Source organism: Callorhinchus milii, unplaced genomic scaffold, assembly GCF_018977255.1.
Source record: "Callorhinchus milii isolate IMCB2004 unplaced genomic scaffold, IMCB_Cmil_1.0 Scaffold17, whole genome shotgun sequence".
NCBI classification, from domain to species: domain Eukaryota; kingdom Metazoa; phylum Chordata; class Chondrichthyes; order Chimaeriformes; family Callorhinchidae; genus Callorhinchus; species Callorhinchus milii.
The window spans coordinates 5201379-5216335 of NW_024704758.1; the positions used below are offsets into that span (position 1 = coordinate 5201379).

The window sequence follows — 14957 nt, forward strand, 5'->3', positions numbered from 1 at the left end:
ATGACTGCCACAGAGGACTGGCTCGATTATGACATTCCATTGGCAAACATGTCTCCTTGGAGCACAGTGCCAAGGAGAACCGCTTACCTCCCGTCCAAGGAGGATAGTAGGGATGAGGATTGAGCAGTTGCACTAAGTGTAGGTTTGCTACTGAGAGGACAGAGAGCTCAGATATCCCCCTCACTTTAATCTGTACTAAATTCATGCCCTCTCAATTTTTCTTGAAAAGCCAGGGTTTATTTTAAGTTTCCAGAGCATGGAAATGATTATTGATTTTTTTGTGCGTGAAAATAAACTTTAACAGAAAGGGCGTACAGTGCGTTTATGTGGTGAGGGAGGCTTGTAATCTGGTTGTGGGTGAGCCCAGCTCGACTCACTGAGCTGTGTATAAAAGGCTATCTCTCTCTCTCTCTCTCTCTCTCCACTGTGTGCCCAGTGAGTGATTTAACACGGTCTCTCTCTGCGTAAGCTTTGCTTTGACCTGGATAAAAAGAACCCCTCAGGATTGACAGAACCCCAATATTCCACACTGCTCTGCTCAAAACTGTGAGTATTTTTAGGTCTTTTCCTTCTCTTTTCCACCACCCCCCGATTTTGAGCCCCTTCCCAGCAGCACTGACTCCCAATATATTCCTATTCAGACCCTCTCTGTTTCACTGTCCTGTCAATGGGTTGGGTAGGTATGCATAAGGCAGGTTCTGCTTTGTCAGACTCCATTGAGCGGTGTGTGACAGCCGACAAGTTAATTTTGTTTCAGTCAGCCTAGTGTCTGAGACATGCGGAAATCCATCCTCATGCTTAAAGAGTACCCAAACCAAGCTGAGATTTCCATGCATCCCACCTACACATGGAAATCCCAGAGATAGATTGTTGAGATGGAATGTGCACCCTCTCTCTGGAGAGACACATCCATTTTACCTAATCTCGGAAAGTATTGGCAGGGGACCCCAGAGTGTGCATTGGGGTAACTGTTGGAAGGAAGATAATTGTGTATGAATGACTGGTGACTAACCTTACTTTTACAGGAACCTTTGACATAATAAAAATCCTTACATTTGATATAGCGTAGTTGAGACGTCTCAAATTGCTTCACAGAATATATTGTAAAGTGTATATTTTGTGGGTAAAACAAGACAACCAATTGCGAGCATTGATTTCGCACAAAAGTTCGCGGATTGAGTGACCAAATTATTATTATTTTTTGTTGAAGGGATCATTATCCACAGAAAGCAATCTACAAAATCGACTAACATCCTGGTTCCTACTTACTATAGATAAACATAGGTGTGTGGAGTAAGGAAACTTGCCTAAGGTTTCACACTGCCCAGGAATCGAACCCGAGACCTCTCGCTTGCGAGGCGAGCACTCTAAGCGACAGGACTCTCAACAAAGTTGGCGAGGCAACGGGCTGGGCCAGAGGCCGTGGCTTCCAAACCGAGGCTATTTTCAGGAATATCATCTCCGTGTTGGTTAAGAATAGATTTCCTTGGCAAAGCCAATGATTATAGACAGTGCAGTTTGCAGGGCCCTATTACGAGACACATCCCTCTGGGCGTGTGTGTTGTTGAAGAGCCAGAGAATTGTTCGTTTGGGAACCTTGTAAATCAGAGCCCAGTGTAGCTGTGTGAGCTCTCACAAAGGACAGTCATTCAGCCCCACATCTTCAAGTGTTTGTTGGGAAATCGTGTGTCACATTCTTTGAACGTCCTCTCAGCGCTGCGTGAAGGACGCTGTGTAAATGCGAGTCGTACCATTCAGGTGGGCCTTGAAGGACGGACTTTCCAGCATGTTACAGAGACGGGCTCTTCTGATCATGGTGATTCTCTTCCCCCAGGTCCTGCTGAACACAGAAGATGGAGGCTGGTGACCAGATCATTGTGAACACTGAGGTGACACAGGTCAGTAAAAATAATAATAATGTTCCTTTCATTTGATGTAGCGCCTTATCACATCGTTGAGTCGTCTCAAAGTGCTTCACAGAATATACTGTGAAGTAGATTGACTGTGTATTTTGTGGATTGACTCCTCATCTGCAGTTTCTGCTGCTGACTCAAACTCTAGTTTCAAAGACTTGAACCTCTATTATTGGGTGTAGAGTGGTGAGTATTTGGTGGGTGTGTGCTGACCCCTTGTGGAAGTGCGCCAACCTGGCTCAGTTGGGAGAGCTCTCCCCTCTGAGTCGGAAGGTTGTGGGTTCAAGCTCCACGTCGAGGCTTGGAACTCACATAGTCTAAGCTGACACTCCAGTTAGTGCTGTGGGGATCACGTTAAAGACACCCACTAAAGACAAAAAATTCTCGTTCACTTCATGGCTATTTGTGGGATATTCCTGGGTGTCAATTGGCTGCCGCAGTTGCCCATATTGTATCAGTTAAGATGTAAAATGTGTAATTGTTGTTACCTGCACCATTGGCGGTCGGGTATTGAGCATCTCTGCCCCCACACTCTGGAAATCTACCCTGCAATCCCTCCGCCTCACCCCCTCTCTTGCCTCCTTCAAGTCCCGTCTGAAAACCTTCCTCTTCAATTGTGCCATCGGCCACCCTCCCGCCCCCACGCCCCTGCCCTTCTCCTCTTCTGACCCCAATTCCCGTCTCGGGTCCGAAACCCCTGAGTGTGCAGTGCCCCGGGACATCTTTCCGACGTGATGGGCGCTATACAAGTGTGATTTGTTGTTGTTAAGATGTAAAATGTGTGATTGTTGTTCGAGACAAATCAGGTGATCTAGATGAAAGCCTGGAGGAGGCTGAACCTGGAATAAAGTTGAAACCCTTTCAAGTTCGGAGTAGAAGGTTTTTTGATTTTATTTAAGCGATGTCACAACAGCACACCAAACACACAGTCACAACACTTTACTGTATATCCTGTAATTTGGGATGTCCTGACATTTTCAGCTGATGGGTATGTGCTGCCCCCTGTGGCAGTGTATGGTATCTGTGTAGTGTGTGTGTGTGTGTGTGTGTGTGGGCGCACTCTGCCCCCTTGCGGGGACCCCAGAGTTTGCATTGGGGGGTGCAGCTGGAGTTTAACCAGCTATAACTGCATAGTTTGCCTTCGAAAGCACTGCCTAACAAGCTTCCCGTTGCTCATCCAGCTTGTACCTCCCTGGCCCGTTAACACTTTGACTTGCAGGGCAAGACACCGAGAAAAGCTCTCTCCGTCCAGTCTTTGTTTTTCCTTCCGGCTCGGACATTAAAATTGATATTTCATCTGCCTGCTCAGTTGGACTTCAGGCCGACACCAGCACGGCAAGATGCCTTTATCAAGGCCAGTCTCTCCCACACATTGTCAGGCTGCGTAACATATCTGAGCCTGTGTCAACAACAACAACAAGATTACATTTGTATAGCGCCTTTCACGTCGGGAGGACGTTCCAAGGCGCTGAAATTTCACCATCTGTCCCTCACTGTATCGGGCTCAGCCACTCCTCCCTGTTTCCTACACTCTGCTGACCAAAGAAAGAAACTGATTTCACCCCTGGACTTCCTGCAACACGCAGCCAGTGTGACCGGTTGAAAATTGCTGACGATCCTTTGATCACAAGATTGGTCTGGATGAAGAAAGCCCTTTAGCCCATCTGATCTCATCTTTCCACATCACCCCACCACAGCATCAAGCCACTTTTTTTTATTATTATTATTTTATGAATCCAGTGTCCTGGTCTCAACCACCTTTCCTGGTAGCCAGTTCCAGTCATTCATTTCCCTCTATTTAAAGAAAAATTTCCAGTTATTAATCACATTCTGGGTTTAAAAGCAAACACTTTGTCTGTCCTGAAATTACCCTTTGGAACTCTAAACTTACGATGCCTTGTTCTGCTGTCTTGCACTGTTCCAGATTTATTTTTTCAAACCCATTTTATATTTTATTCTCCGCGTCTGAGATGGGAACTCTGAGGTGTGTTTGGTGGGAGCTGTCATTAATACAATACCTTATGTTTCATAGAGCTTCTTATCCTCTAGCCGAAACATTTCAAAAGCTTCACAACACTTTGTGATTGTCTCTCTACTGATGTTACTCCAGCTCCCTCGCACTATCGGGCTGTGCCTGACCCTCAGCTAACCAAAAAAAAAGTTGCACCCACTGCTGTTTCCTCTGAAGGATCACGTGCTGAGCTGTGACCTGCAAGCACACTGTTAATAAGGATTTCTTCACAGATTGCCTGTTGTTTCCTGTTGAAATCTTATTCCCAATTTTGCAGCGAGCTGCAAACTCGAAGTGTGAAAAATGCTGAAGTTTGTTTGACGAGACCGGAGCCCTGTGTGTGTGTGTGTGTGTGTGTGTGTATGAGTAAATGATGCAAGCTGTCATCGATACAATAATAATCCTTACAGAATGTCTCTGAGCACTTCACAGGATTTTGCTGTAAAGTGCAGTGACTGTGTATTTTGTTGGCAAACTTGGCAGCTAATTTGTGCACAGTAATCTACAGTATAATAATAATCCTTGCATTTGATATAGCGCCTGATCATGTTTTTGAGACATTTCAAAGCGCTTCACAGAATATACTATAAAATGGATTGACTGTGTACTTTGTGGGTGAAACGCGGCAGTGTCCCACATCAATCATGGATTGAGTGACTAAATAATTTTTTTTTAAGGGATTATTACCCCTGGAAAAGCGATCCGCGAATTGACTTGCAACCTGGTTCCTACTTACTTCTAGGTTAACAGAGAGTGTGAAGTAAAGAAAATTTCCTAATGTTTCGCCCCACCCGAGAATCAAACCCAGGTCCTCTTGGTAGTGAGGAGAGTGCTCTAACCACTGAACTACAGTGATGGGATGGTGGGGAGGGGAATTGAAGTTTTCTCTCTGTCTTTCCAGTCTCTTTTGCTCTGACGACCACCGTAATGGAACCTTGTTATTACATCTCCTTCACCACTCTACCACTGTCACTGTGACAGTTGTAGGTTGATATATCCGTACATCATTTAGCTTGTGACTATCAGCACTTTTGTGGTTCTTTTCAATATGAGAAGTTTCTCAATATGAGCGTGTATTTTTAGACTCCGGCACTTCCTATTTTTTCACTCATTCTTGAGGTCTGTTTAGCTATCAGGAATGGACTGTCAGGCTTCCCAAATGTCAGCTTGGACCTTCTGAACTAAGGGCATATTTGACATGACATTACTTTGTTAAGAAAAAGGATTTCAAACAACAACAAAATTATATATGTATAGCGCCTTTCACGTCGGGAGGACGTCCCAAGGCATTGGACAATCAGTGTTTCGGACCAGAGCTGGGGGTCGAGATCGGGGAGGGTGGAGTGGGGAAGGAGGGTGACCGAAGCCACGTCCGAAGAGGAGGGTCTTGAGATGGGTCTTGAAGGAGGTAAGGGTGGGGTCGAGGTGGAGGGATTGCGCGATGGAATTCCAGAGGATGGGGGCAGAGTGGCTGAAGGCCCGGCCACCATTGGTGTGACGGGAGAGGCGGGGCCGTGAAGCAGAATGGAGCCCTGAGTGGAGGGAGCGGGCAGGTTGGTACGTGGTTAGGAGGTCGCAGAGGTAGGGGGGACCAAGGCCATCGAGAGCTTTGAAAGTGAGGAACAGGATCTTGAACTGTATCCTCTGTGTGATGGGAAGCCAGAGGAGTCGGGCGAGAATGGGAGTGATAAGATTGTGGAGATTGTGGGAGAGATACAGGCTGCAGAATTCTGAATAATCTGCAGCCTGTGGAGGGAGCAGTTGGGAGGCCGACAAGCAGGGAGTTTGTGTAGTCGAGCCTGGATATTATGAATGCGTGGATGAGGGTATTGGTGGCCTGGGGTGTGACTCCACCACTGTGTGAGACAGACAATGTTGCAGAGGTGAGGAAGTCATGGCACGGATGTAGGGAAGAAAGGATAGTTGAGGGTCAAACAAGATGCCAGAATTCTGGACTCGCTCAGTGAGGTGGAGTGTGTTCCTTCGATACAGTACAATTTAGGTTTACATATTGCCTTTCACATTGGAAGGACATCTCAAAGCACTTTAGAGGATATACTGTGAAGTGAACTCAAACACAGCAGCCATTTGCACGCAGCATTGTCTTACATACAGCATTGAAGGGAGTGACTGATTTGATCTGGAAGATTGTTGGCTAGGTCACTGGGACAAACACTTCTCTTTTTGAATTTGAATAGTACCTCGAGATCTTTAGCAACCACTTGAACAGCTTTCGGTTTTAATGTCTCATCTGATGCAGGTCACCTCTGACCATGGTTTTCCCTCGATTTTGGACTCAAGGAAGTGTGCGAGGAAATGCTGGACTTCCTCGAGTCCAAAATCAAGAGAATCCGCTCAGCTGTCACTGCCCTCCCAACTTTCATCCCCTCCACTACCCATCCCTCTTTCCACACCTTTGAACCTGTCACCCCCTCCTCTGGATTCACCAGCATTTCCTCCATGAAGCTCACCATCTGCTCCCTGGACCCCATCCCCACCACTCTCCTTAAATCCCAGCTCCACCTCCTTGCCCCACTACTCTCTGACATCATCAACCTCTCCCTGTCATCTGGCGCTGTTCCTACCCCCCTCAAAACAGCCACTATCACCCCCACCTTGAAGAAACCTTTCCTTGACCCATCACAGCATGGAAACTGCTCTTGTCAAGGTCACAAATGACATCCTGACCATGTGTAACCAGGACTCCCTCTGCCTCCTCGTCCTCCTCGAACTCTCTGCTGCTTTGATACTGTAAACCAGTCAATCCTTCTCCACCGCCTCTCCTCCCACCTCAACCTTCAAGGTTCTGTCCTTGACTGGTTCAGGTCCTACCTTTCATACCACCTCCACTTTGTCTCTGCAAACGGCTTCTCCTCCAGCCCCCGCATCGTCTCATGCGACATTCCTCAGGGCTCTGTCCTCGGTCCCCTCCTCTTCGCCCTCTACATGCTCCCCCTAGGTGACATCATCTGCAGACATGGGGTAAATTTCCACATGTATGCGGATGACACCTAACTCTATCTCTCTGCCTCCATCCTCAACTCCAGGACTACTGGTGTCCTGACCGACTGCGTATCCGACATCAAGTCCTGGACGAGTGACCACTTTTTCCAACTGGACGTCAGCAAGACTGAGGCCCTCCTGATTGGCTCGTGCCAGCACCTCCGCACCTCAGGCACTGGCAGCATCAGTCTCCATGGCTGCACACTCAACCTCACTGAGCCAGTCAGGAACCTGGGTGTCTTGTTTGATCCTGAACTGTTCTTTCTCCCCCACGTCCAAGCCATGACTGGCACTGCCTACTACCACCTCCACAACATTGCCACTACCTCACCCCTCAGGCTGCCGCAACTCTCACCCATGCATTCGTCCAATCAAGGCTCGATTATGGAAATTTCCTCCTCATCAGCCAACTCTTCCCTTCACAAACTGCAGATCATCCAAAACTCTGCAGCTCATGTAGTCTCGCGCACCAGGCTCCGTGACCCCATCGCTCCCACCCTCGCCCGACTCCACTGGCTCCCCATCGTTCAGAGGATCAAATTCAAGATCCACATGCTCACTTTCAAGGCCATCCTTGGCCTTGCCCCCTCTCTGACCTGCTGATTCCCTACCAACCTGCCCGCTCTCTCCGTTCAGCAGGCTTCAGCCTGCTCCATGTCTCCCGCCTGACCTGCCCTACCATCGGTGGCCGGGCTTTCAGCCTCTCTGCCTCCACACTCTGGAACTCCATCCCACAGTCCCTTCGCCTTGCTTCCTCCCTTGCCTCCTTCAAGGTCAGTCTGAAGACCCTCCTCTTCGATCGTACCTTCAATCACCCTCCCACCTCTCTGCCTTCCCTCACCCTTACCCCACCCCTCCCCCATGCTCGGGTCCTGACCCCTGACTGTCCAGCGCCTTGGGACGTCCTCTATAAATGTATTTGTTGTTGTTGTTGTTTCCTGTTGCACTGAACAGCTCTCCGGCTATTGTGTGTTTGTTTTGCAGAAAGACTCCGCGCAGGCAGTGACTATAGCTGTGTCGTCTCGTGCTATCTTTGACCTGGAGGAGGAGCATGAGCTGTTCCTGGCGGAGGGCATGGGAAACTACACCAGCCATCAGATAGCACACGAAAACGAACCTCTGGCAGAGGGCACGGCATTGCCCTTCATCAGAGTAAGTGCCCCCAAGGCAGCCCCCGCAGCCAGTCCCAACATCGTTAGTCGCTTGTAAATATGTCAAATAAAATTAGCCCGCAACTCGTGACTCATGGCAACTTTCATCTAAACTTTCACCTTAAAAAAACAGTGGTACAAGCCAAATAAATAGTAATTTACATTTTATGTCGGGAGGACATCCCAAGGCGCTGCACAGTGCAGGGTTTGCACTGGAGTTGGAGTGGAGGTAGTGGTTGTGGAGATAAGGGGGGTGGGGCATCGAAAGATGTCCGAAAGTTCATCAACGAGGAAGGTCTTGAGGTTAGACCTTGAAGAGGTGAGCTGAAGGGACATCCGAGAAAGAGTTCCAGAGAGATTGGGGCAGATGCGCTGAAACTATGTCCCTTGACAAGAAACCACCCCCACCCCGAGAGTGGTGTGTGATTTGCACACTTGTCTCTTGCAGGCGGTTCAGATGGTAAACGAGAAGTTATTGGAAAACAATCCCGAGGAGAAGCAACTGTTTGACATCATCCTGGTCTCCAACAACAACGCCCAGAGTGGACTGCGCATCATCAACAGCATCAAGCACTACGGTCAGACACCCAACACGCCCCGCCACAAACTATTTTCCTCTCACTGAACCTCTCTCCTTCCTCAAAGGTCTTTTCAACACTTTCTGCTTCCGCTCAGTCCAATTCCATTGTCCTTTTCTCTCTCTTTCCCCGCCATCCCACCCCACCTCCAAACATCGCCCCGGTGTTGGCTGTTCAACCGGTGAGTGGGCCACATTACGGTGTAAATGGGTAAAAGAAACAGCAGTAAAACTCACGCAAGTCTTACCTTTATAAATCGTATAATCGCCCAAGTCATGCTTTCACCCCGAGTCCCATTCAGTTTCCTATCAAAACCTCTTAGATTTCTTTGCACCACTTGTATTAATCACCTCCTAACTCGTAACGCCGCCCCCCTACCCTCCATTCACCCCCCCCACCTCTACCGGCTGCATTGAATCACGGGCAATTTACTCTTGATCCGTTGCCGCATGCGCAAAAGAACTTTGTTTCGGGCGATTCGCTGCAAGTTTTACTCTATATGTAATGTGCATCAGTGGCTCCTGTGGATGCAAGGTGCTGGTGATGAGTGAGTGAGTCTTGCTGTTGTTCCGCAGGTCTGCACATCACCCGGTTCTGTTTTCTGAATGGGATCGATCCCTCCAAGTACCTGCAATCCTACAATGTCAAGCTGTTCCTGTCAGCAAACGAGTCGGCTGTTTGCAGTGCCCTTAAGAGAGGTGACTCCCAACCCCATAGCGATAGAGTAACCTGGAAAGTGTGAAGCGCGTGGGGTAGTGTGTAACACAAGAATGACAGGTGTGTGTGGTAGTGTGTAACATGGAGAATGATAGGCATTTGGGGTAGCGTATAATACTGGACTGACGGGTATGCGGTAGAGTGTAGCACAAGGTGGGGGGGGGGCCATTGTGTGACACGGAGCGTGACGGGCATGTGAGGTAGAGTGTAACACAAGGTGGGGTGTCAATGTGTGACACGGGTATGTGAGTGTTGGAGTGTTACTCAGTGTTGGGGGAGTTGTTAATGTGCTTATGACCGCTCTTTCCCTCAGGGATTCCCGCGGCGCTGGTTATCCAGCAGGACGTTCAGACGGCAGCAGAGCAGCTGAGGGTGGTATTCGACGGGGACTGCGTGCTCTTCTCTGACGAGAGTGAGAACGTTTACAGAGAGAAGGGTCTGGACGAGGTCATCAAGTACGAGAAGGATCGTGAGCACATTCCTATTGGAGAAGTAAGTCGGCCAACACCCCCCCCCCCCCCAACACCCCCCACCCCCTCCCAACCCCCCCCCCCCCCCTCCCCTCTGTGTTTGTTTTTATTTGCAGGGCACTGCTAATTCCATTCCACTCCTCTCTTTTGTGTGTTTTATGTATAGTGGGTGTGATTATATATGTGTGTGTGTATATATATATATATGTGTGTGTATATATATGCCCACAAAATGTGTAATAAATAATAAATTGGTCAGTTCAATCCACGACTGATTGCGGGGGACACCGCTGTGCGCAATTGGCTGCCGCGTTTCGCCCACAGATATACAGTCAATTCACTTTGCAGTCTATTCCGTGAAGCGCTTTGAGACGTCTCGAACACATGATAAGGCGCTATATCCGATGCAAGGATTATTATTCATACATATTACTAAAAGTCCTTGCATTTGATATATATATATATATATATAGTAGTTTTATTTTCATAGAGCTGTTCTCTTTAGCAGAAAGGGTGGGTTAGGAAACATCTGGATGCTGTGATGGGAGGATAGTGTACACCTAAGGTTGGAAAGGGTGAGATCAAAAGGGGGGTGGGAAATGGGGGGGGGGGAAAAAAATCTGTGTGCATCCCACCTGCTCTCTCGCAACCCTGAGCGACGGTGCTGTGAAAGCGATCCCTTTGGGAGGCTAAGCTCGAGAAGTCCTCTCTTTCACCAGCCATATATGTGGACCAATTCATTCCCCCCCCCCCCCCCAATTCACTGCTCTGCCCAATAATTCGGTCAGACGTAACTCTCTCTCTAAATCTCAAAACTCTTCCTCTCCAACTATTTGAAGCAATACCCATTGCCAGTATTCAAGCGCGACTGAGTTCCAGACATGTATGCCACCTACACATGGAATTTTTCCTGTGTGCGGAATGGCGTGTGCACCCTCTCCCTGGAGGGACACACCCCGCTTACTGAATCCTTCAGAGTATTTGTCCCAGATTGTAAACAGCCGAGATTTGGAGACCCCCTGAGTGTGTGATGGGGTACTGTGTTTGGTACACTGCCTCCAGTAACATCCTGTGTTTGTAGACACAATATTGAAGTGTAGTCCATAACCAGGTCATTGTTGGGGGGGTTGGTGTTGCATGTAGATGGTTCCTTAGATGGAGGTATAACAGCCAAAAATCATTAATGATTAAAAACCGAGACCGCTGGGAACACTCAGCAGCTCAGGCAGCATCTATAAAGAGAGGAAAGTGAGTTAATGCTTCAGGTCGATGACCTTTCGTCAGAACCGGTTCTGACGAAAGGTCATCGATTGCCTGACCTGCTGAGTGTTCCCAGCGACTTCTGTTTTTATTTCAGATTTCCAGCGTCTGCAGTATTTTGCCTTTGTTGTCCAAAAATCATTAGTGTGTGAGATCTATCTGCTTTGGCTTTGAGAACTGCAGTCTCCATTCTCCTGAGAGAGGTTGATGTTGTGAGGATTCTATACTTGAGCATACAGTTGGGTCACTGCCACATTTTCATGTCTCTTCCTCTGCTGATGTTGAAATTATAGTCACTGTTCTTTAAATAGTAAGGGATAGCATGTGATAAGCAAACAAATTCCTGATTAACTTGGTTCCGAGTGACTCTGCAGATTCTAATACCAGCTCGTGGTGCTGGGCTGTTAAATGCTTGGAGGCTGCAGTGAGTGGCATTTAACAAAAATTGCATTGATACAGCAATTTTTACATTGGGAGGATGTCCCAAGGTGCGGGACAGTCGAGGGTTTGCACCTGAGCTGAGGGGTGGAGGGCAAATTGGAGTGGTGGTGGTGGGAAGATATCCAAAGGCATGGTCGAGGAGGAAGGTCTTGAGATAGGCCTTGTAAATCATCCTACCAACCATTCTGGCCTGTGTGTGTGTGTGTTTGAGCACAGAATAAAGGAACGGAGCTGAGTTTCATTCTGTTTTTATCGTTGGGATGAACAGTTTCTTTCCTAATTGTCACTGATACGTCAAAGTGTGTATCAGTGCGTGCCCATGCTGGGTTAGTCGGAAGTATACTGTCTCTCTCATATCTGCAAATGCAGACAAACTCACTCCCATTTTATAGAGAGGGTGCCAGTGGTTGCGAAGTCTTATGACAATAAATAAAATGACCAATAACATTTTTTGCATTTGATACAACACCTTTCATGTCTGGGGAACATCACTGTGTATTCTGTCGGTGAACAGATTTACAATCATTGATCGATTCAATTACAGATTTATCCTTTTTAGGTGGTTTATAATAATAATAATTCTTGCATTTGATATAGCCCCTTATTGTGTTGAGATATCTCCCAAGCGCTTCACAGAATATATTGTAAAATGAATTGACTGTATTTTATGGGTGAAACGCGGCAGCCAAGTGCACACAGCAGTGTCCTACAAACGGTCGTGGATTGAGTGACCACATTTTTTTCTTTACATTCCAGTTGTTAAAGACTGATCTAGACTGATTTTTTTTTAATCTGCTCTAAATCCTGAATTAATCCAATACAATTCAGGAATGCAGTTCCTTTACTTCCACTATACTTTGTTCCCCTTTTGAATTGCTCCTTTGATGAGCCGTGTCGACTCCAAATCCGTCTTGTAGGCCACTCTCTCTACATTGGAACTACATGAAAAGTTTGGGAAAGTCCAGGGCTCTGTCGGTATTTGTAATAACCTGATGCTTTTACAATACCTTAAATCTTGCACTAGATGTGAAAGAGGCTATAAAAGTATGTGTCCTTGATACACTGCAGCCTAAATTAAAAAAAACTTTGGGTTAATGATTGCATTCAGTTTTACTGCTTCGGTTGAGCGTGGCACTGAATGAAATTTATACTCCTTGATGTTTTATTTCAAGATCCTCATCCTCACCTACAAGTTGATTTCAAGATCCTCATCCTCACCTACAAGGCCATTCACGGCCTTGCTCCCTCCTACCTCTCCAACCTACTATCCCCCTACCTACCTGCCCGTACCCTCCGTTCCTCTGGCACCTGTCTGCTCCACGTCCCCCGCCCCAACCGCCCTACCATCGGTGGTCGGGCCTTCAGCCTCTCAGCCCCTAGGCTCTGGAACTCCATCCCCCAGTGCCTTCGCCGCTTCCTCCCTTTCCTCCTTCAAGGCCGGTCTCAAAACCTTTCTCTTTGACCGTGCCTTCAGCTCCCCTCTCGACTCTCTCTTCCCCCTCCTCGCTCCCTCCCTTCCCTCCCCTCACCCTGACCATTTCCCCCCTCCTTGCTCCCTCCCTTTCCTCCCCTCACCCTGACCATTTCCCCCCTCCTCTCTCCCTCCCTTCCCTCCCCTCACCCTGACCATTTCCCCCTGCTCGGGTCATGACCCAACTGTGCAGTGCCTTGGGACGTCCTCCTGACGTGAAAGGCGCTTTATAAATGGAATCTTGTTGTTGTTGTTGTTGTATTTCATTGAGGTGACCAAAATAAACCCAAGGAAACTTGGGTGGTGGGGTCCGCAGGCATTTTGCTTTGAACCACAATCGTTACTTGCTCTCTCCCTTCGAGACCTCTTTGCGACGTCTTCAGATTTCCGGGAGAAGTTTCACCTGGTCCGAACGTTTGTGTTTGCAGAATTCCTTTGACGAGGTTCCGCTCGATCCGGAGAGCCCTGAGCGACAGTGGGAGGAGTGTGGAGGACCTGCTCCCAGAAAACAAGTACAAGACAGATTCCCCGAGTATCAATGGCCCAACTCCAGAAACCCTGAAAAACTACCTGGACGTGAGTATCGTAGGCAGCTCAGCGCAGGACACCTGGCAATCTGCTTTTGCCGCTTTGTGTTCTGAGCGAGCAATTCTAAGGCTGGCATCAGGCTTTGTGTGTCAGCCTGACTCGGAAGTGTCAGCAGCACTCTCGCCTCTGAGCCAGGAAGTTGTGGGTTCAAGCCCCACGTCAGGGCTTTGAGTTCACAGGCTGACACTCCAATACAATGTCGGAGGCGTGGGCAGTTGGTGGAGGTGATGGGCTTTGGCTGAGATGATAAACCGAGGTCCGTCTGTCTATTCAGGTGGATGGCACTATTTGAAAAGAGAAGGGTCCAGGAGTCCTGGCCAATAATCCCCCAAATAAAATTGGTCATTCACTTCATGGCTGTTCGTGTGATATTGGTATATGCAAATTGCCTGCATTGCTGTGTTCGTCTATACTTCACTGTGAAGGGCTTTGAGACGTTCTGACGACGTGGTAAGGGACTATATCAAATGCAAGAATTATTATTATAATTATTAATCTCAGCTCTATATGGTGTGTTATGCATGTCGTGTCCGACAATGCGGTACTCAGTTTAAAGGTGAGTTTTCAGGGATTTTGCTAAGTAATTTTGAGGACAGAGTACAGTACTCTGTTCCCCTTTTCAATTCCTCATGAGACGAGTTGTATCAAAATATCAACTGCAAATTCTGCCCTTCCTGTGTGTGTGTGTGTGGTGTCTCGGCAGTCACCAGTCGTAGTCCAAATTAACGGTCCACTGGCACATCTGGCTGGACCGCATCAAAACGTATTCTGCTCTCGCCTCAGCCAAATCATCCTTCTACTCCAGGTTAATCCTGGAGGCAAAGGGCAACTCAAGGCTCCTGTTCACCACGACAACCGGCTCCTCCGTTCTCCCCACCATGCCTTGCAGATTCTTTCCTCCGACTCCCACTGCGAGGAAATGTTTGATTTCCTCAAGTCCAAAATCAAGGGAATCCGTTCAGCTGCCAGTGCCCTCCCTACCATCCCCCACACTCCGTCCACTATCCGTCCCTCCTTCCACACCTTTGAACCTGTCACCCCCTCCTCTTTCATCACAGTATCCTCCATGAAGCTCACCATCTGCTCCCTGGACCCCATCCCCACCACTCTCCTTAAATCCCAACCTCACCTCCTTGCCCCACTACTCGCTGACATCATCAACCTCTCCCTATCATCTGGCACGGTTCCTTTTCTGTCTAAGCACGGAAACTGCTCTGGTCAAGGTCACAAATAACATTCTGACCATGTGTGACCAGGGCTCCCTCTGCCTCCTTGTCCTCCTCGACCCTTCCGATACTGTGGTCCAATCAATCCTCCTCCCACCTCAACCTTTAAGGTTCTGTCCTTGACCGGT

General features: G+C 48.1%; 2 protein-coding genes across 2 annotated transcripts in view; both read left to right on the top strand.

The window, feature by feature from the left end:
• Positions 1 to 1694: 1694 nt before the first annotated feature.
• LOC103174884 (cytosolic 5'-nucleotidase 1A-like) lies at positions 1695 to 13656 on the top strand. The gene is made up of 7 exons (XM_042341567.1): positions 1695 to 1758; positions 1835 to 1898; positions 7912 to 8079; positions 8527 to 8656; positions 9232 to 9354; positions 9687 to 9865; positions 13444 to 13656. Exons 2-7 carry the CDS (start codon positions 1854 to 1856, stop codon positions 13654 to 13656), a joined length of 858 nt encoding a protein of 285 aa, XP_042197501.1. The 5' UTR covers positions 1695 to 1758; positions 1835 to 1853.
• Positions 13657 to 14120: 464 nt separating this feature from the next.
• Positions 14121 to 14957, top strand: part of LOC121850338 (cytosolic 5'-nucleotidase 1A) — an 8327-nt gene continuing 7490 nt past the window's right edge. The window contains 1 exon segment of the mRNA XM_042341568.1: positions 14121 to 14159. Within this exon segment, the coding sequence (XP_042197502.1) occupies positions 14121 to 14159 (39 nt within the window).

What these genes read in the sequence shown, in the direction of transcription:
- LOC103174884 (XM_042341567.1), top strand. Translation starts at nt 1,854, where the DNA reads ATGGAGGCTGGTGACCAGATCATTGTGAACACTGAGGTGACACAG. An exon ending in TGAACACTGAGGTGACACAG is followed by an intron (nt 1,899 to 7,911) that starts GTCAGTAAAAAT and finishes TTTGTTTTGCAG; the next exon opens with AAAGACTCCGCGCAGGCAGT. An exon ending in TTGCAGTGCCCTTAAGAGAG is followed by an intron (nt 9,355 to 9,686) that starts GTGACTCCCAAC and finishes TCTTTCCCTCAG; the next exon opens with GGATTCCCGCGGCGCTGGTT.